A 23,206-nucleotide genomic window follows, 5' to 3' on the forward strand; every position below is an offset into this window, starting at 1 on the left:
ATGGAAGTTTCTGCTGCCGCACCACCAGACTGCAGAGCAGCTTTTTTTTCCCCCAAGCTATCAGACTCTTAAACTCTAATTCATCCTCAGCACTGCTCCAGTGATGATAGTTTATTTCTGTTTACCATTTTTATAATTTATTCTGTATTAATGTATAGTGTCTGCTACGTAGCAGAAGGGAGTTACAAACTCAATTTCACTCTATAACTTGTTAGATTGCGACAATGAACCTACCCACCTACCTAGTCCAGACAATACTCACCTTTCACATTAAGATTTAGCCTTGCATTGTTTTAGTGTTCCTGAAAAGCTTGTCAAATCAGAGCTTGTCCGAGATTCTTTGGTGAAACATGTTTCTTAAATGATGCATGGAAAGCAGACAAGATTTTATATTCACTCATTTACCTCAATATTAATGACACATTTAACCAAGGTATACATCCAAAATTAGGGATGCAAGTTGATGATGATTATTTTCACTGGTTTCAATTTACCAATTCTTTTTCTGATTAATCAGTTAATCAATTAATTGTTTAGTCTGTAAAATACAAAAAAAATAAATGAAAAAGTATAATTATATATATATATATATATATATATATATTATTGATAAAAAGACTTAAATTAAGATTTAAAGATTAAAGATGAATTCATTATTGGTTAATTATTTAATTGGTTTCAGCTGCTCAAGTGTGATAAGCATATCTTAATACCTCCATTCTGTCCAACCACAGCAGTTAAAACTCCAATAAAGGCTCAAAACTCTCAGGATGTTGCTTTTTTCCCCCCCTCCTGAACAGCGTCATCCAAACTCCACCCAGAGAGGCAGCCATTCAATAGAGAAGCCTTAAATCTTCAATGGTCTGAGCTCAGACCAATCACAGCGCCCCCTGCCCCCCCTCAACTCCCAGGCCTTAAACCAATCACAGCAGCCTTCACTCCACACATGACTATGTGCTGCTGTCCATCAACTGCCTCATATATAGTGCATGCAAGAAAATGTGGAGCAGTTCAATAACTTGCGTCGTAGCCAGGCTCTTGTGTGTGTGCGTGTGTTTGTGAAAGGGAGTTGCATGCATGGGGGAATACGTGTGCTTGTTTACCTATGTAGAACCACGGAAGGAGAGAGAGGGAGGGAGGGCAAGAGAGAGACAGAGAAAGACAGAGAGATTTGTAAGGCACTTGTATTTGCAAACTACTGGCTGAGTTCCCACTAGAGGCAGGGAGATCAGACTGAAAGACTTGTGTGTCAGGAGTGTGTATCCGCAAGTGTGTATGAGTCTGGGAGAGACGCGGAGAGAGACGGCAGACAGACAGAGAGAGGAACCCGTTCAACTCATTTTAGCAGCAACTTTTCAGCCCGTCTACACAAGGTTTCTCCCCAAATATGGAAGCTTTTCACTCTCTCGTGTTTGATTTTTTTTCCCCCTACCATCCAGTCACCACAGATTCATGCCGTCGAACTTTTGACCACGCTTTGGGTGAGTATTTGAACTGATCCTCTTTTCATTTCCAGCTTCACTGACTAAACACTTGACTCATTAAAAAAAAAAAAAATACATTCAAAATATCATTGAACAACTACTCTATTTCTACAAATGTTAATGTATAAATATATGTTTTTATTTTCACTTATAGCAGCCACAAAGACATTTTTAATTCTTCATGCAGTATATGAGAGCATTTGTGGTTGGTACAGTTTGTCTAAAACTGTGCGCGCGCGTGTGTGTGTGTGTATGAAACCAGACAGAGGCGCTGTGTGTGGGAGAGTTTTGAAAAGGATGTATGTGCAAGAGAGAGGGAGACAGAGACATTGTGTGAGCAGGACAAAGTGTGCCAAGTGTGTGTGTGTGTGTGTGTGTGTGTGTGTGTGTGTGTGTGTGTGTGTGTGTGTGTGTGTGTGTGTGTGTGTGTGTGTGTGTATGCATATATGTCTGTCTGCGTGTGTGTGTTTTTTTCTAAAGCTTGCTCTGTGGGAATGTGGACTGCGGTAGTCAGTAGCAGTGTTTGACTGGGAGGAACTGAGCCAGACAGTAGACAAAAGCGAGCAGGGCTGTCCAGACAGGGCAGGTCAGCCATTAGAGGCTGCAGTGGAGGGACAGGTCAGCCAGCTGCTGCTTCGCTCCATGAAGGGAGGGGATGCCCCGCCTTTAGCGTTTGGGGTTAGGGGTGACCATGCTTCACTTCATGACTGCCTCTAAAAGTGCTCACCTTGCACCTCGCCCTCTCCCACTTTGAGAAACCCCAGCATGCTTTGCAGGTCAAAACTCCGGCAGTTGAGGCATCAGTTGAATGAGCTAAAAATAATTTCCCTTGCATCACTGTGAAAATCTTTCAGCACATGTTTGTGTAGAAATCTTGTCCAGTGCCTTTTGTAAAGTGCCGATGGTTCCACATCAAAAATTCAAAAAGCTAGTGTCAATGACTTGCTAGAGTTAACGAAAACTACTGCTAGGTGAAGGGAAGAAAATGCAGCAGAGGAAGTGTTAATGTAGGAGGTGGTTAAATATAGGCAGCAACAAAAGAGGAAGAATAGGAGAGACTGTAATTTTCACAGAGGTTGTTTTTTTCTATTCCCTTTTTCGTTGGTTTTCCCCGCCGGCTTGCGTGGGGGTCGCTGGGTTTGGAATGTATTTAGTGACAGGAAATACTGGCCGTCCCTATATTTTTTTTTGTCCCAGTCTGCTTTTGTCCAAAGCTCTTAATCCACCGCAAAAAGCTGAGTGCGTCAAGGAGTAGCAACAACTGAGAAAAACATCGCCCAGGATCACAGATGTACACACGGCTGCTGCTTTAGTCCCCCCTTCAGAAAAACACATTCACAGACAGCACAAAGGCTTAACGCCGGGATGAACAAACAACACACACGTAAATAAGTCTGGATTCATATATCTAAGTGCTGGTGATGACGAGAAAAAGCAGCTACACACAGCTGCTATAGGAACAGAAAAACAAGTGATGACTTTAACTTATGTCACAAATTCAGATTAACAAAACAAAAACAACAGTCCTGGCCGTGGTCTGCAAAACATCCTTTTAAAAAAAAACAAACTGAGTGCATGTGTGTACTGCATGTAGCAAGTCTGAGGCTCTCAGGCTGAAAGCAGAGTACAACTCATTCTCTGAAATGCCTCTACATGTACAGTCTTGTTAACCAGATACACATCTCAGCCCTCAACACTAGCAATGGCTGTCATACCCTCCATAACCCCAATCAACAGAGCCTTTCAGTGAAGCCGTCACTGAAACACATGCTTCTAAACTATGCACTTCAGCCTACATACAGCCTTTAATACAAGAGTGCTGTGTCCCCAAATGAGACAAAAACACCCTGTTAGTGACAGCACAAACTTTAGTTTGTTTAAGGATTACAGGTAGCCAAAGCTCTTTGCTGGCAAAATGATAACACTTGGACTCTGTGGAGGTGAACTTGAGGGATTTTTTTTTTTTCCCCTGAAATTGCTCAGTAGTATTTTGAAACCATGATGGTTTTGTGAAGTCCAGTATCCCTTGTTGATTAGCTAATAACGTCTGTCAGTTAAGAGAAGGCACCAGTTGTGTAAGCGTCTCCTGTGACCCCGCACCCCGGTCCAGGTTTTGGATGGACTTTGGTCCCAGGCTTGGAGTTCTATAAGCCCCTCTGCACCCCTTGCTGCCTCCCAGGCCTGTGTGTGTACCTGGATTTGAATAGAATCCAGACAGCGATGGCCCCCTCCTCCTCCTCTGTCACCACTCCCGCGCGGGACAATGAGGATTTGTTAGTGCTCAGCCGCGAGCCTGCTGACACAAAGCGCATAGCCTCCCAGTCCCCAGCCCTGGAGTGTAGCAAGCTGAAGCACAGGCGGGCAGGACACCAGCAGGGGGGCCCGGGGTGGGGGTTGGGGGAGGGGGGGCAGTTTGCAGGGGTGGGATTAGCAGACAAGAGCTCTGGGTTGGGGGATGGGGGCCTGAAATGAACAGGAAATTACTGCCTTTGATGAGGCAGAGGCAGAGGCAGATTCGCACAGGCTGAACTCCAACGGGCCTCTTCCCCCGGCCGTAAAAAAACCGTCAACCTGTCTGAGTAGAAAATGTCAAAACACTTCATGGCCCTCATATGTCCCGTCCCTCTGGCTACGACTGAGGTCCGTACACAGGTGCTAAGCAAACACTCGCAAAAAATTGCACTTTTTTTACCCTCCACCACCGCTGCTTTCTGCCTAACCCGCTCCCCCTGCCTTTCCCTTCCCTTCCTCTTCCTCCCTTCAGACGCCAGCCCCTGACTATGTCATGGGAATCTTATTAAGCTCTTTGTCCATCCGACTCATTTTCCCCCGTTGAAAAATCACAGCTCAATCCATATCACACTGCAGGTGAACCACAGACCCCGGCTTTTATATTTAGCCTTCTGCATAATTATATTTCAAAACCCATGAAGGCGTGGACAATATTATAAATATGCTGATCATTACATCAAAGGATGAGATCAGAGATGGGGAGATGAAGTCCAAAAAAAGAAATTGGCCTGCCAATTTGCCCAAAATGATATTTGCTGGAGCCTTTAGCCATGCTCGACTTAAACAGCAAGAGGAGCGAGTACTGTGCATGTCTATTTCTTTTTTACAAGGTTGTTCCCTACCTCCTTCACAATTAAATAATGATCCAAAGTCTTACAAGAGAATTGCATTCTTTCTTCCTACACCCACTACATTTGAATCTCTTAAATGTGGCAGATAGAGAACTCTCTCCGTGCCGCGAGTGTGTTTGCGTTCCTGAGTATGAGGGGAGATGGTAATGTGTGTTCAGTGAATATCAGGGTCGATTAGAGAGTCTCGTCTGGTCGGGATACAGCAGATTAGACAGGCGGAGCAGATACAGGCCGCAGGCTGGTCGTCTGGCGCTCTGACCCACATTGCTCTGATGTGCACGTCACTTCCCATTACACTGACAATTGGACGCCACATCAGCTGAGCGCGCCGTGATCTGCATACCCTCCCCGTGGGCAAGGCCTCACTCCTGGTAACCTCATGCTGTCATGCTCCAACCTTGGCTGTCCTGCCGTCTGCCTACAGGAAGTGTTGAATGAGTCACAGTGAGGCATCATCATCGCGGCTCTCGGCCTGGTGTGGGTGGTAAATTTGGCACGCTAGCAGAATGTTGACCTTGATACTAATATACTAATATCTAAGCTTCGGGATGTCAAGTCAAATAAGTAAAAGCTTGTGACAGAGCATCCTCTGTGCTTTATGTTTAGCCAAAAGCAGCACGTAACTCAATTAATATCAGCTCTCCGCATTAAGAGCTGTCCAGAAGGAATATTCAGATCAACAGCTTAAAAAATTGCATTTATCACCACAATGAATCGGGCGGGGATCGACATATCAGCTGGTTGTTTGTATTTGTCTTTTATCCTTGAGTGAAGTAATGCCATGGCTGGTTCCAGTTTGTCAGGCAGTTTAAGTGTCCATGAGGCAGGTTGCTTTTCAGCTGCAGTTTTATGTTCTGCCCTCTCCAGGTGATGCTGAATGTGAGTTTAAGCTTTAGGTGAAACATTTACAAAATGCAGTGTTGAATTTCATCTTTCAGTCTGACATTTCAACAAGCACTCTGATCAAAAATACATGTACCCAGGCAGCCTGTCATTGGTGCGCCTGTGCATGCATACTTAGGTATATAAAGCATAAGAGGCCTCGGTGGCGGTTCTGCAGCTGGCTGGCAGAGACAGGTCTGTTTGCAGGCTGCTTGAAAGATAATTGGCAGCTATGGAGTGAAAAGCGGGCTCAGCAACAGATAAGGGCCTTGTGGAAAGCTCCATAATCATCACGGATTAGCAAATGATAAATCATGGGTTCACACAAGTATGCTGTCACTGCTGGAAGAGCCTGGGAGAGAGGTAGGAGAGAGCGGATGAAGAGAGATATGGAAAGAGTGGGATAGAGAGCGTGTGAGAGGGAGAGAAGAGAGTGAATAGTAGGAAGATGTGGATGTTTTTGCTGTAATTCAAAAGAAAAACACAATAATGCCATCTAGCAGGTCAGCAGGAGAGGCAGGCTGAGAGGGGGAAATGAAAAGAGAGGAGAAATTAAAAGCTCTGCCAACACTCCAGCTAATACAATCTTCCGCCTGTCAGATTACCTTCTTTAATCCAGAAAGGTTTAACGCCTCTTAGAAATCTGAAAGGAGACATGAATTCAGCAGAGATTTTCCTCTGCTAGAGAGGAGGAAGGTGCCGGGAGGAGGGTTAAGTCTCTGAGCAACTCTCCAAAGCACTGGCCTCAACAACTCTGCTGCACATCGTCGAACTGCTATGCATAGGCTCAGCCAATTCAAACCGCCGCAATGTTCGTCTCAAACATCCCCGACTTATACCGCAGTGTTCGTCTGCCGTGGAAAATTGTGCATTTATGCATCTCTAAAAATATCATACATGAGCTCCATGTGTTTTATCCACAGTGGAGTGAACGGTGGCCTGTCTTTCATAAACACAGAAGAACAAAAAGATGAGCTTAACTTTGGCTTAGGCGGGGCTGATTAGGTCAACAGAGCACAAAGCATGGTACAGCGCATTAAGGACAAAGTGTCCCTGCTGGTGCAATGCAACGACACGCTCCCCTACTGGGACAGGGCGCGATGTTCTGTAATGTTTTTCACGCTAAAAAAATTGATAATGTCTTTAAGGGCATAAATTGGCAGCGTTGACAAAAAAGAGAGTATAATGGCCTTGTTTAGTCTAGTAGGTGTAGCAAGGTGCTAACAATGACAGCATTATGGGCTCGGATTTTAACTGGAGCTAAGATGGAGGACAGCGTTGTGTAGAAAGGTGCTATGGTTAATCACGCCAGACAGATGGAAAAATGAAGCAATTCAAGGTACAAATATTGTACTTTGCGTATCTTCCATTGTCTTTTGTGTTTATGCTGCGGCACTGGTAGCTGCTGAAGGATTGGCTGCTGTCTGGCCGTAAGGTGGCACAGGCAGCATCTGGGCAGAATACAGGACGATCAGTATCCAGGTCATTCCCATGCTGGCTCACTCTGCTGGTTCCCGCTGATAACAGAAATGTGAAATCAGAATTGCCGCCTGTGATTTTCACTCCTCTTCTTCCCTGCTCTATGCTATTTCTGAGTCCTGCAGCGTGAGGCTTCCCTTCTTTGTGGGTGGGGTGGGTGCAGGAAACGGAGGGTGTTTTAAGATGATGAGGATCATGGTGATGGCCCGGTTCTCTGCTCCCTGCTGTTCATTACTGCAGTCCAGGGTGCAGCGAGTTCCAGCGGCAGGCAGATGAGGGAAACGCTGATCACCGTGCTTGCCGACGATCCCACCACTGCACTGCGTCGACCCGACAGATTAAGCGTGGATTATGTGCCATAAGTGAGCGTTACATAACCTTTTGTTTGGGTTTCCTTAAGGATACATTTGTTTGTGTTTGGCAAGATATTTTTGTTGTGCTTTAATGACTCAATTACGGCCCTGATATTCAAACTGACTTGAGTTCCCGAATAACGAAATATGATAGCTGGGGCGAGGATTTTGGGTGTGAGCTTTGACAATGCCAGCATTCAAAAGGGGCCGCAAGTCTGACCTGGGGATAAAGTCTGTTGAAGATAAAAAGTGGCAGCAGGCTCCAGAGAAATGTCACGGTTAAATCCAGAAGACAACCACAAAGGGTTCTCTCATCTCGCTTTGTTAGAGATCCTCAAAAACGCTGCGAAAAGAGCCTGGGATACATATTCACCAGCCTCAGCGCTCATGACAGAAATGAGAGAGAAAAGAGTTGACAAAGCTTTGGAGAAGAGAGAGCAGTGTGACATACAGTGCAGTTCTCTCGGCCATGCTGCAGGAGTTGATAAGTCAACTAGAGCCAGACTGACGTGACGTGATCAAGTGCATCTACACTGGGTTCAAAGGTGCACAGCAGAGAGAGGAAAACAGGGCAGACAGAAAGGCACATCAATCAGCTCTGAAAAAAATAAGGATACTAGCTGCAGCAAGGTGGAATTGAGGAGAAAACAGTATGTCACACCGCCAACACAGAGTAGCGGGTTAATGCTGAGAAAGTAGCTGGCAGCAGAGTTAAGGTTGCAAATGAAACCCCTGGAGCCTTGGCAGGATGATCCGTGGCACGTGGAGGCAGGGCATTTCTGCAAAGGCTTGGCGCTCCGCCTGAAGGAGTCCCTACACTGGAGCAGAGCTGGCCAGGACACTGCTGCCTGTACCCAGGTTCAGCCAGCAGGGCTTCTCAATGGTCAAAAACAGTTTTACACAACCCAACATCCAAACAATTGTGCTAAAGCTTGTCAAACCATGCTCGACAGAAAAGTTCTGTAAACATTCTATTGCTTTTTCCACAGGTAGGGTTCCTTTAATTTTAGTTTCTATATGCCAGAATCGAAATACTCTGGGTTCTGCTTTTTTGTGCCAATATTTTGTATCTTTAAAGGAGGATAAGGTGGATTCCAGCACTTTGAGACCCATACAGTAACCACTACAACCCAGTTATGCAGCAGCCTTTGTCGCAGGTCATCTCCTTTTTCCATGATTCCAGCGAAATAAAGGCAAAAAACATGCCAGAAAAATAATGAAAAAAAAACCCTGATAATCTGTATTTTCCCTGTCTTGGATTTAATTCATGGGACACACTGAAACTAAAATGATCATTATCAGCTTGCACAGACTAAAATGTAAGGTAACATAACATATGACCAATTTCTTTATACCACAATCACACAGAATAGTAGCATGCTTCACTAGAATCACACAAGTTTATAGTTTTCCAATAAACAGCTGGAGCAGTTTGTCAAATCTAAATAGGTAAGCCATCAAATTGCATATTATTTTATGCATTATGTGTGGGGAACATTTCTGCTACTGCTAGGTCATTAGTGGTGTCTTATATTTATCTAACCCTAATTTATTTATTGACTTCCACATTTTATATCAACACTGTTATATCACAGACCATTCCACTTTACAAACGTGTGACAACAAACGTAGCAGTGTGACAGTTAAATATGATACTGCATGCGCCCACTGCTCTGCTAAATCTCATTATAAACTTCTTAATTCGACCAGATATTAAAATGTCCAATCTGACTTAAAGCCTATTTTGTGACTGACACAGCAATTAAGGCATATTTGTTGAATTTGATTGAGTTTGCCCACAAAGAGGATCACACATGGCGCGAGTGATTTTAGTGATTTAATCTCCTCATCCACTTCCATTAGGAGATGTCTCACAGTGCCAGTGGATTGTATAATAATCATTGTCAAGAGGCATGATGGGATGGGAAAGTGTGTGAGCGCATACGCTGGCAGCCTCCCAGCCTGAGTATTTTTGAACAGGCATCTGAGATATGCTGGAAGTGTCAGGTTAACTGTGGGTACAGTTATGTGAGCAAAACATTTCTACTGTGAGAGGAATAGCAAAGATATTAAGCAAGTTTTGAACGTCTAGTGGCTGGAATAGATGCCTATCTTGTCAAGCCTGTGAGATTCTGTGAAATCGCCACAATGTGAAACGAAAAGTGAAAGAAATACATTCTCCCATGAAAATGGTTGGGCCATGACAAGAAACCAGAAGGTGGTTTTACACTGTAACAGACCGGTGGAATGTCAGGGTGTGGAGGTTGGGGTTTTTTGGATGGGTGGATACATTCATCTTCCAATCCAGGGACTCCCAGATCACTTCCTAACTCAACATTTTAAGTTCCTGGCTAAGATTTTTCTGATTATACCAGAAGCTTAGCCAAACGAAACTGACGAACCTCAACTCTAACAGAGAGAAACAGTCTGTGCAACACTAAGTACTTGTTCGTGGTGCATAAACTAAATTCCCCTGGGAATGTAGTCTGAGAATAGATTCCCACATGGACCACGTCTTCATATTTTAGTCAGCGTTTAGGTCCTTGAACCTTTCAGAAGGCTTAATCTTATCCAAAGCATACCACTTCACCCTGGTTACATTGATAGCTCTGCATGTGAGGATCTAGTTTTTAGTACTGTATAATCTTATCCCTGACCTCAAATTCACCTTTTCACGCAATAAACAGGTAAAATGCCGTGTCCAATCCATGCAGGCCTAACATAAACTGTCATGTATGATACAAGGATTTTAAGAATTTGAGCTCATCTTGCTGAATTTTTTGCATCTGCGTTGCGTTGGCCTTGTTTCAGGGAGCACAGAGTCCTGGCTGCAGACCAGCCAGCTATGCAGGCAACATGACAGAGAGTACACTGTGTGCTTCTCATTGTCCAACCCCTAGAATGTGCTGACGACGCAGGGTTCACACTGGTTCAGTCACACTGTTGCACTCTTCACTCTGGCCCTGTCAGGCTCTCATGCTCGCCCAGCTATTTTTACACAAGCTATACTTTTGCAAGTTTGTCAGTTATGCAAAGTTTCTGGGGACCATGCCAGCAGTGGTATAATCAAGAACCCCGATACGGAAGTACGGCCACGCCTCAAACGGATGAATAAGTCAGCATGCGTGCGGCCAGTTAACATACATTTCCCATATGTCTCCCTAGTGCAGGGAGAGCGGAAGTCAAGTCAGATTAAAAAACAAGGGGGGTGGTTTGAGAATGAAAAAAGCCTCTGTGTGTCTCGGGCATGAAGCCAAACAGAAGTGCCAAGGAGGGAAGCCATTGAAGCCTGAGCCAGGGTGACTGAAAAAAGTATTACTTTCACCTTTTCTGTGGGAGGAAACACAGAGAGGAATTAGGAAAATGTGGAGAATATATTTTTTGAAAAGAAAAGGAACCAAAAGGGCATCTAGTTAGTGAGAGAAAAAAATGGGAGAAAAAGCACAATATCTGGCCATGGCTTATACATTGAAGTAGGAGTACCAACATAAAGCCAGAAAATAACTTTTACCGATTATACACATATTTATGAAAAAGCCTTTGTCCAGTTGGTTATTTTGAGTCAAGGTGAAAATTATTTTCAAGGCAAATTCCTCTTGGCTTTTGTTTGGCCATAAGTACCCGATGGGAATAAAAATAATTCATGAAAAATGGAATTGAGAAATGTTTAAGTTATTATTATATTGTGGTAATATTGACGTCTCCTCCATGGTCAGTGAACTGTGTCAAAGCAGGAGAAAGTGAATTGTGCCTCTCTCCTCCCAAAGTGATCATTCATTATGCAGAAAGTAGGAGAGTGTGGCTTCTTTCTGAAAGCCTGAGGAGAACACAGAAAATCTGCAGATCGAAATCTCCCTTTTTCCATCTGATTGAACAGAACACGAATCCTGCATAACTGCAACAAATCTCTCTATAATGAGTTGCATCATATATTCACTACCTCCTTAACAGGTTTCAGAACCTCTTGAAATCAAAACCACAACCTACATAAAGTGCCAAAATTCTACGTGAAAAGAGGATGCAGAACAAACAAAATACAGTGTTCCATATCTCTTGTTCTGTGCTGAGGGAAGCAGGCAAAACAGGAGAGAAAAAGACAGAAAAGCAGAGAAAGACAGACAGAGAGAGCATTAATAAAACATGACTGCATGATTTTCCAACCTCAAAGAGGCGAACACAGGAAGGCGCACTCCCAGAGCAGTAGCTGAGGTTCAGCGCAGGGTGAAGGGAACAGTAATCTCTAACTAGCTCAACACTGCAGTGCACTAGTTTAAGCTGTGGGGCACAGCGGCGTTCTCTGATCACACGAGTGCCAATTCGCCTCCTTCCACGAGCCTGACTGACGTCGTCTTCTGTCCTTTTATTTATGCCATAAATGTCCCTTCCCCCAACACACACACAGTTTTTGTTCCTTTTGCTGCAGACTGGTGGTGAAAGAAGCACAGGCTCAGAAGAGACAGATGAGAGTTTTGTTGGTAGTTTTGGAGAAGGTGACGATGCTGACAATGATGAGGACGTTCATCATGACTGCACGGCTGTTTGAGGAAACCCAAACCCTCTTTGCATCACCGGCTCTTCTTACTCCTGTTGGCTTTTCATCACCGTCATTTGAACTTCCATGCCGACATGGGTGGTAACATGTTTTGGCATGGAGTAGCTCCACACAGGCCAAGAGAAACACACACACACACACACACACACACACACACACGATTGTGATATTCACAGCACGCAGTTAGATCAAGCCTGTCTTTTTCGTAACGATTAGCACTACAAAGTTTGCATTTTTAATTGTTGTTCCATTCCATCAGCTGACGGCTGAGGTGGACATATAAAATACTGACATGTCAGCCATCACAGCAGGCTTTAAAAAATATATACATGTGTTTAGATTGGAATTGCAGAAATTTTAGGTATGTGTGTTGCAAGGGAACCAACAAGAATGGGACAGTTTCTGTGATTCTCCACTTGTCTGAGTCAAATGGCAACAACAAAGAGAGCCTGAAAACAAGAGAAAATAAACTGCATAGATTGATTTTTGTTAGTCATATGTTGATTTTCTCTGACAAGTCAAATAAACCAACGGCGAGACAAACAGTGCCTGCTGGTGCCCTCGGTGAACATTCAACGCTGTCGGTGAGTTTGAGCTCTAACCAAAACCATCGACCGTTGACTGTACCCTGAGGGACACCGTGGCACAGGATTTTCTGGAAGCCATTCATCGTGAATTTTTCAGTTCTGCGCCCATCCAGAGCAAAATTCAGAACCACATATGCATCAAACCTGTGACCTTCAGTTGGGTGGAATGCCAGGAACACATTTCATCGGGCACCAGATCAGGTGTGACGCAGGAGGCGTCACTCTTAAGGCTGCAATAAACATTCATTGCTGTCGGTGGGTTTACATGAGAATAACTCACTGATCAATGAATGCAGACTGCGGTTCAAACACCTCTGTGAGCAGATGGCCATAGGGTTCGACGACAGAAACTGATGTGTATCCAAAGACTTGATACAACATGTGGTCCAACAGTAAAGTGGAAAATGAAGGTAAACCCAAGTTTTGCATGGACACTGGCCAAGACTGGTAAATACAAGCATACTGTGTGCAGTGTATTGATGTACTAATGTCACCGTACTGGATATCTTAACACTGAAGTTCAGATTTTTCAAATAGTTAACACTAGCTGTCCCATCAACATTTACCAGTTTTGCTTGTTTTTGAAGAGTAGGTTCACCTAAATTAGACTAAACATGTGTTCACACTTGTAACTGGTGGTATTAAGACACAAAGTTAGTTTGGGTTTTATTTGTCCAAGTTTTGAGATATTTAGCTCTGAGAGTTCAAATATAATAGAAGTGAAGGCACAACTGAAAATTTTTTTTTATTTAAAATACTCCCAGAAAATCCAAAGTCCATTCTCTCAACAGTTTTTATAGGGACTATTTCCTCAATAGAAAGTAGTTCCAGTGGAACCTATTCACCGTAAGGTCTGTTATCCAGAGTCAAGTAATCTTTCAGTGCTGAGAGCACCACAAACAAGATTCCATTCAGCACCATTGTATTAGGGTGGAGGCAGAAACCTGAGTCTGTGATCTCAAAATCTGAACAAGTAAACCAAAACTATCTGTGTGACTTGTGGTGAGTAATAAAATGTCTATTTTGTGGGTAAATCATAAAATGCACCTCACATTACAACATTTTCAGTTTCGACTCATTCAAGTACTCTATAACAAAATCAACTTGCAGACACTTAAGTGAAGTAATAAATGATAATTAACAGTGAACAACATGTCTGCTTTATCATTGCAAAATTGCAATGCAGCAAACATAGTAAACCTTCCAAGCAAAAATATATATCCTTACTGAGGTCTATACTGGTACTATTTCGTAGTTTAAAAAATCCCATATAAATACAATGTATCAGCCATAAATGGTTTTTGTTGTTTGTTTTTAACTAGATTTGATTCTTTATTAATGTATATTGTCTGCTATGTAGCTGAAGGGAGTTACAAAACTCAATTTCACTCTACAACTTGTTGTATTGTGACAATAAACCTACCTACCTAATACTGAGTGGTGTTGTTTGAATTTTTGTTCTGATATAACTTTTGCATTACTTTGAGAAAGGTTAAATGTTTAAACACAAGCAGCTTTACGTGAATTTTGACTTTTGCCTTTTTATTTATATAAGCAACTGTCTGATTAAAAAAAGCTAAACAAGGTGAATATTAGCAGACTTTTTCCCCCCAGTCTTACTTTACAATTTTTTATATTTTCAGACAGTATAATTTCAAAATATAATAATGTTCTGAATTAAATGTTATGCAAGGTACTTTGTAGCAAATGGGATAAAACATTAAAAAACAATCTGAACCTATAAAGCTTATAGAATACATTTTCTCATTGGACAGATATTGATAAGATGCTGGCATATAAAGAAAGGCCATAGTTTATTGCATAATCTTGTGAAATTCAGCAGAAGTAGAAAATCACAATTAACATAACATTCTAGTTTGAACATCTTGTTTGTTTTGGTTATCATTTCATTATTTCATCATTTCACATTTTAGACCAGTGATACAAGTGTTTTATTCAATATAAATAAATTTGTTGACTGTAGCCTCAGTGTAGGCATTTTAGCTGTCCGTCTTATCCGAAGCTCACAGTTAGGGGGTTCAGCATGCTTCCTTAAGCAGGCTTCCCACCATGACCCAGATGTTAAATTGCACGACTTTTCTCTGATTTTCCATTACTAAGTGCCACCACTTCCATGACCTCAAAATTGTATTCTGTAGTTGTTTGTTAATGCCCGCTTTTTCACTTCACTTGTGCTGAAAATCTAATATTGCAACAAATGTGCGAAACAAGTGGGAAGAGCCTGTCAGCTATGTTCCATGAAGCAACTGTTCTTTGTATATTCTGATATCCCGTGACCTAAAATTCACTTGTCTACAGAACCTCTTCAAACACCATGAAAATACAGCATTTCCAAGGCCAGGGGGAATCCTGTCAAGTAAAGTTTTAAAGACAAATAGGCTGTTGTAGTGGTTGTACCTGGGACTTTTGTAATCACAGGACAGTCATTCAAATGCACTGTAACTACAATGTAACACAGAGGAGAAACACTACATTTTACCTAAGTTTAAATCAACCCACTCAAATATATATATTTTTTAAAAGTGAAACAGTCTGTGCCCACAGTTCTTGGAAAGTTAATCAGCCTCGTAACCCCATTTCACTATGTAATTGGAGGAGATATAGACACATGGAACTAATCTTGCAGTAATTGCCCTGTAAGGTTATGTTAACATGCTGGGAAATTTCAAACACATTGAGGTTTTCCAGCCAGAGCAGACCAAAAAGGCATGTTTTTTCCTGTATTTACAGTGGGAAAGTGTCAGAGGGGACAATGGGAAGCAGCCTGGGGCCCTTCTTGTCTTTCAACTGTCTTAATAAAGAGTCTAACTAACACTATTTCTCCACACTTACATACACATACAGTCTAACTTGAGCGCTGCTCATATACAGAGAAATCTTAAAAGTGTAAAACACATCTAATGTTTACTAATTACTGTACATGTATATAATCATTACTTTATCGTCTTCGATAAAGTATTGGAAAAGTGCACATTTTTGTACTGTAAGCAAGTGCAAAACAATTGAAGCCAAATGTGAAAACCAAAATATTAAAAGGCATTAACTAAAACAGGCCCTTTTTAAACAATAAATTCTCTTATTAAGCGTACAACTTACACTTTTAATAAATGAATGAAGCTCCTAAAAGTCTGCAGTATATTTACAAAGGCCTGTATGCGGTGGATAGATACGACTTGCTACATATATATTAGGGCCACACAAAAGTCTGCTTGTTTATCCCTGTGGAGTTTGGCTTTGTCATCACACACTATGAAGTTATAGGCACTGACATGGAGAACAGCATGACCCACTTCTCCCTGACCTGGAAACACTCGAGTCTAACGCCAACGCGAGTTGCATCAAGCGAAGAAAAAAAAAAAAAAGGGATGGTGAATCAAATCTAGGCTAATCATGAATTATTAAAGGCTAAAATGATAAGAAAGCGCAAGGTCAGAAGTAGCTCCCAAATGCACTCACGCCATGTTCGGAGTGCAAAAGGCAGAGGCACCCATGGGAGAAGCAAAGAAAAATCAAGTGAAAGAAAAAGGTTACTAGTGGCCTTTCATTCTTTATCCGCTTATCTATACATTCACTTCAGTCCAACACTGCCCTTAAGCTAACAGTGAAATCCACATTAAAAGGTAAAAAAAAACACCTCAAAAGGAACAAAGAGAGGGATCTGAAGCGGCATCAAGTGTTTGACTGCTCTGCTGTGTAGCACGTATGAAAATGAAAACCTGGTGATCTTGAACGACTTTTGGACACAGGCATATGAAGTTAGCCCAGTTATGTGAGGACAAAGGAAAGGCATGCGCTGGGTTCCAGCCAAGTAATTCCATATGGGTGTTGAGTTCATTGGGTCCAGGTGGCACGTGGGATCATACATCACATGGAGGTTAGGCATGGCTCTACTGCCCCCTTATGGCCTGGAAAGTGCAGTGCAGCAGGAAGGCTGGCTATATCATGCTTCTTTAAATTAGATCCATTATCCATATTGATTATCCAGTTGGACACGGAACACAGAAATCCTAGGATATATAACATTTATTATTTCACCTTTATGTTCATACCTACTGTGTACATTTACCAAGAAATGATGGGTAAGGTTTACTGCAGGAACTGAAAACTGCATATTGATCCGTCACTAAAAGCACTCAGGGGCAAAAGTTGAGCAGAGAAAGTCCTGTCACCAGCTGGTAATGATTAACCATGAACAGAGGTAGTCACCAAAGAATCTTGATAACCCCATTCAGCAACCATTGGTCAACTGTGTTGCTGGATTTGGGGAGGGGTTCGGGGACAACAGAGCCAGGTCAGAGCAGAGGTAAAGCAGGTCACAAAACAGATTTTAATCCAAAGGATATGAGCTATTTGCCTCAAGACACTTTCTATAGTTGAACATCTAAGCAAAAAGCACAAAGACAAGCCTGAGCAGTGATTAATATCCAGTAGAAATAAAAAATAAAAAATAAAAAAAACTGATCCAAATAGATGTGAGTGAATAAGTGTGCAGATACATTTTTTATGGACTCCTGCATTTTACCACCACCCCAAAGAGCTACACCTGTATCCAAAACACTGCACTCTCATTGGTTTATAGGGTTTATGAAGATGGTGATGGATGCTCTAAAGTGAGAAATATTCAGATGAAGGGTCGAGAAAAACATCGAAACTTTCTCATGTGAGATATCCGAGTTGATGTTGGGACTTCATCTACAGGGCTAAACAGCTGTTGCTAACTCAGCTATTTGGCCCCTGACCTGGGTTTTTTGGTCACTGAATGGGGGTCTCTGAATTCCCACCTCTGTCAGAGCATTTACAAGCCTGAGGAGCCCTGCCTCAGCCCCCCTTGACCTCAGCATCACCCTTGCCCAGTGCATGCACCGAGGCATCCTGGGAGGAGAATAAGGCCAGCAGGGAGAGAGAGTGGCCGCGGCCACGAGCCCACCTAGTCAAGTTTACAACCCAATCAGGCTCAGCCTCATAAATCCACGCCTTCTCCTGTAGCACGCAACAATGCCGGCCATTCACTGTGTGCGTAGGTTTAATAGTTCCTCTCCGGCTTCCTTCCACTTCTTAGCGACCGGCTCCCTCCCTCCTTTCTCCTCTCGCAGGTTTAAAGAGGGACTGCTGAGAAAGCCCAGGCCAGAGGAGAGCTGCACACAATCAGGTCAGCACAGAGTCACGGCGAGGTCAGCAGTTTCTGAACTGTGTCCGACCTCTGACCCCCCCATGATGCCACCTGGCGCTGTGATGGCAGCCAGGGGAGTGCCAAGTGAACTTCGCCTGAACCTGGACCTTAACATTGGACCAATGCCTCACCCCCTAGCCCTTTGCTCCCAGTTTCTTCTGGTCCAAGAGTCATGCATTTATGACATTTTTACATTTCACTTTTTAGGTTTGTATCGTAGCCATGATGCAGAGCCAGTTCTGATGATGGCATGAGTTGCAGCCTTTCATTCAGAGGTTGTTGTTTTCTGACCACTCAACTAACACACATCTACACAGACTTAGAGGTTATCCAATGGAACAAAATAGAAAACAGAGATGTTTATTCTATCATCTTATAATAAATATGTAGCTACTTGAAGACATTCAGTTTTTACTATCTTGTTTTTATTTCACACTGAAGAGCCAGATGATCATACTTCCAGAAGAAGCTGCTTCATTATTATTGAGTTTATACTCCCCTCTTGTGGATTTGACAGGTAATAATAACCCATTCAATAACATTACAGCTACTTTACCACAAGATGGAGCAACTATCAAATTGTCTTTTTAATACAAGAAAGTAAAACTGATAAACTGTAGGATGGACAGAGAAAGTGTGTTTTTGTAAGTTCTGTTTTTCTAAAAAGCTGTTATGTCATGAAAAGTCAGTCAGTGCCACATGATAATTCCATGACTGAAGAAAGATGTGGGAAAAATAAAGAAGTGAAGTCAGTTCAAATGTACTGTGCTAGAATATATACAGACTAGGCTCTATCCTTAGTTCACACCTGAGAATAAATGCATGTTTTTTTACTCACCCATACTGTCATTCTGTTCAGACTCCACTGGATGGTCACTGTAAAAGCCTGGGGAAAAACAAACACAGAGGTGGGTTAGCTGTTGGATGTTTTTTCACAGAGAGACGCACACACTGACTGGGATTGAGAAGTTTAATATCATTATAAAAGTATGCTTTATTAGACAGTTTTGCTCATTTCCTCAAAACTGTAGACACAATACATATTGTAGAGGGTTAGGAGGAAATGAAAGTCATCAAGACAGTTTTCACACAGCAATACAGAGTCATCAAGCTGTTCTAAGTATTCACTGCAGTGAAACTCAGATGTGTACGTGGATTTAATGAACGAAAGAAAGGGACACATGCAGAGCTTGCAGTGGAATGAAAATGTCAGTAGTCTAAACCAGCACAGCCTGTACAAGCTGCATTTGTGGGCAGGACTTGTGCACAAGAATTATATGTTAAACCTCACATAAAGTGGCGGTACTGATTAATAAGTAACAGTTCACAGTTGGACAGAAATCTAATGGGGCAGAGACCAGCACTGCTTGAGTACTGACTTAATTGAAGCACTAAATCAGCCTGCTTTTGTAGGAAAAGTAGAAAAAAACCTCCTGGTTAATTGGTCGATTAATACGTCCCGGTTTAAATTATAGTATGACGTTTACATAGCCTAATACACACCTACAGAAGTAAGACAAACTCTGCTGAAGGCTCCACAACTGCTTAAATTCTGTCCTGTGTAACCTAAAATGTCACAAATTACAGCAACAGCCAGAGGGTACTTAATGAAAAGGCAAAGTACTGTTCTATTCACGATTGTGTATATTATTTATTATTCACAATAGTACACAGCACAGGTTTAATCTCAATACAGCTAAAAAGATTTATTTCCCATCTTGATGTGCACTTGGGTAGAGCTCCCACTGAGGGCAACACATCTCATCTGCCTGCAGGAGACAAATGATCATCCTGCCAGGCTGACTGTTCAGTGGGCGAGCAGCAACACACGGATCACAATATTCTAAGTTCATACAGTTTATGAATATGTATATTGAGAGGTATGATTCTCTTTGCCTCTGACTTCTACTGAAGGTGTCAGCAAAAACAATGTCCTGATTTGGGAATACAACTCAGAAGGTTTGTGTATGCTCCTCCTTTTCTTTCAGTTGTTGAGTTTCATGACCTCCAGCGGCAGCACACATCTACGGGGGTTCTTTGGACTGGCTGACCGTTTGTAGCCAATTTTTCACTCTCTGACTGTTCAATCCCAAGAAGAGTGTATGGGCTACATCCCTCTGTCCTCTAACCCTCATTATGTTTGTCAACAGACAATACCTCAAGAAGGAGTGGGTAAACGTTTTTATAAAGATGCAAAAAACTAAAAAAAGATAGAGACAATGTAATATGCAAAATATAAATAAAAATAAAATATAGGAAAAAGGATGCAAAATACAAATAATCCAAATAGCATCCTTGGAGAAGTGTCTTTCATGTCTGGATTATAAACCAGCAAAGTGAAACTATCCCAGGGCCAAAGCTGAAGCTCCCAGGTTCACTCTGTAGAGATTATTTTATGGCATTTTAATTAATCAATTAATTGTTTGGTATTAAACACCACTGGGGTACAATATAACTGAAATAATAAGGTGGCTCATGCATATTTACCTCATCTTCAGGGCCTATTTTATCAAGGGGCCCTGGTCAAATTCTATTTTTGACACAAAAACAAAAAGGTGACAGGGGTCCGAAGCTCATTTTTGTACCAATGTTCATTATCATCTTAATCCGGAACAGTCTTGAACTTCCAACTGATTCAGGACCCATTTCATTTAGGCTTGTGTTGTGTGTGCACGGTTTCCTGATTTGTTGACAAAATGTATGTACCATATTAATGGTCGATAAGTTTTTCAATGGCTAATGCCAATATTTAGAGAGTAAGGGTAAGGCAGCCGAAATATAATGCCGATATATTTGTCAACTAGGATGGGAGGAGCATGTTGCCATTTAGAAAAGATGACAGTGACAGAATACATTTAGGGCTCAAAACTAACTTTTATAACACCCATCCAAAACTCACACGGTTGTTCCACAGCAGCCACACTGACAGGGCTGCCTTTAAGTGCGACATTGATGTTCATTGGCCTCTTGAGTGCAATCATCGGCCGATGATCTCAAAATGCCAGATATCAGCATCATGTATGAATATACCCAATGCTACAAAGTAACAAATGTTTCTCCCCAGACTCCCCCCTGCAGGTGAAGATGCTAGGTCAATGTTATTTCCCCAGAAATAGCTCCTAATTCATACTTCTGGTTTTTAGATTTTCATACTGTAACCAAGGTGCAATGTCTAAATAAGTCAGTTTTATAGTTGTTGGATGGTGTATTTTGCTGTTTTTTGTAAGTATTTATTATTCAGAGCTAGACTAGCTGTTTCCTCCAGTTTCCAGTTTTTTGCTAGCCAAGCTAACCAAGTCTCAATGAGGATCTTATTCCTGACAGGCAAACCTTTGTGATTCCATTCAATTTCAATTCAATTTTATTTATATAGCACCAAATCACAACAGTTATCTCAGAGCGCTTTTCATAAAAGAGCAGGTCTAGACCGTACTCTGTGATGTTATTTACAGAAGCCCAACAATTCCCATCAAGAGCAAGCACTAGGCGACAGAGGCAAGGAAAAACTTCCTTTTATGATGACTGCTGTCACTAAGAAGCAAAGGGGGAAGTAGCATTTTGTTGTCCTAGTGTGAAAAAAAAAAAAAAAATAAAGAGTGTAGTGCAGATGGTTGGGCTTACAAAGTGTCTGGTATTGGCTGAGAAAACCACTGTTCGCATCTAGTCTTCATCGCTGGTTCCTTTAAAACATGACAATCTTTCTGTAACTACGTGTTTTTGTTTTTGTTGTTTGCCTGAACCTTAACAAATCTGAAGTGGCTGCAGATAAGATAAGTTGGCGGAAAGCAACAAGCAAACTTCTCCAAATAAAACTTGTACTTGGGCTATCAAACTTGTCATTAGAATGATTTTAGGACAAGACCTTTCCATTTGTGTAGCCTAATATTTATCCACTGTACATTAAATACTGAATCAATGAAGGTCCATCATAAACAAAAAGAGCAAGACCACACCGACAGTACCAAATCTGATTTTTAATACAAAGCCTGACATATCATCTGACTATGTCTAACCAATAACCCCACAACAATCTGTTTGCTTCATATTGGTTACCCTCTTGCCGTCTGAGCTTTATTTTATACCCACTCCCTCCCCCCCATCTCGCCTCAATCAGCAGCCTGGCCATCTGTGCGGCCACCGTCTGGAGACACGGCGTCCACATCTCACTTACAAAGCACCCGGCGAGCTCCATCACTCACATCCAGACCAGTGCAGAGTGTGGGCTGTTGGTGCCTCAAATCCCCCTATCTGTGTCAGTGTACCACCCTGCTATCAACAGCTGCAGACCCCTGACCCGACACACGCCAGCTGCCCCCCTCCTACCTCCATCCCTTGCCCCACAGTCAACACCAGCATATGTTCTCCCTGGAGCATACACCAACACACACAAGCTGTGTCCAACGCACACGTGCCTCTGTCGCCCTCCCCTGAGCAGACACACACTTATATTGACGTACAACACACAAACACGCATGCACACAAAAGGTGAATGTCTGTGAGCACCCCTACCTCGCTGATCCTAAAACTCTGAGATATATCACAGCTTTTGAGTCAGATTTACAGAAAGATCACAAGTGAACAGTTCAATTTAGGAATAATGTCTTCCATATTCTTTGCACTGATGTAGAGGCAACACTTATATATTTATATGCATTTTGTCACTGTACTATTTTATTGTTACAGTTTGTTTGCCTACTGAGAAATTAAAGACAAAGCCATTGTTGTATGTGTTTAAACTAATTTACATTACATTACTGCTAACAGCATTAATGAAATCACCTAAATTACAAAATACTTACTTCCAGTCATATATAGCCATCCAGGTAGTTTGTTTTTTATTTGATCAGGTTTTGAGATATCTGTGTCTGAGGTTTCTGCCTCCACCCAACAATCAAAGTGAATGGACTTTTATTTGTGCTGCGCATAGCAATGGACAAGACTAAGGATCAACGGCAACACTAGCTAGTCTGTGAGACTGCGCTAATGGAAATGTTAGTATGCAACCATGCTCACAGTGCAACAATGCAACTAAACCAACTAAAGTTTACAGACAGAAACCTACATGTTCAGAGTTAACATGCAAGTTCAAGCATTAAGATTACAGGTATAAAACTTTATTTTCAAGCACACCTTTTTTAAATGATATAATCTTCCATAGTATAGGGCTGTCGCAATAACCGCAAAATTGAAATACCGCACTATTAGTCAAGCCTACCGCGGAGGATGGCAAGCACCACAACAACCGTGATGGAAGCTGTAAGTGTTGTCGTGTTGTTTTACTTTTTATTTTAAGGTTAGCTAACTTGATGTGACATATTGCACGACTAAGGTGGCTAGCAGGCCTGGTGAAGGTTGGACTAACGTAATCCTGAGGGACAGTCAAGAGAAACTGAATGGTAAGCCTCATTTGAAGCTCACTAACTAACGAGAGTAGTGTGTCAGATGCCTGCAGCTGTTTTTCATGTTGCTTTCTGTGGAAATTTAGTTATAAGGTTACTCCTGCGCAGTGGTAAGTTGTGAACAACCCATTCTTCT

General features: G+C 42.1%; 1 protein-coding gene across 3 annotated transcripts in view; it reads right to left on the minus strand.

The window, feature by feature from the left end:
- Positions 1 to 23,206, minus strand: part of LOC123960491 (nuclear receptor subfamily 6 group A member 1-A) — a 98,156-nt gene that overhangs the window by 54,787 nt on the left and 20,163 nt on the right. For all 3 annotated transcript variants that reach the window (XM_046035261.1, XM_046035262.1, XM_046035260.1), the window contains exon 3: positions 18,510 to 18,557. In XM_046035261.1, the coding sequence (XP_045891217.1) occupies positions 18,510 to 18,557 (48 nt within the window). The remainder of the gene's footprint in view (positions 1 to 18,509; positions 18,558 to 23,206) is intronic.

The sequence above is a fragment of the Micropterus dolomieu genome, linkage group LG21, assembly GCF_021292245.1.
Source record: "Micropterus dolomieu isolate WLL.071019.BEF.003 ecotype Adirondacks linkage group LG21, ASM2129224v1, whole genome shotgun sequence".
In the NCBI taxonomy this organism is placed as follows: domain Eukaryota; kingdom Metazoa; phylum Chordata; class Actinopteri; order Centrarchiformes; family Centrarchidae; genus Micropterus; species Micropterus dolomieu.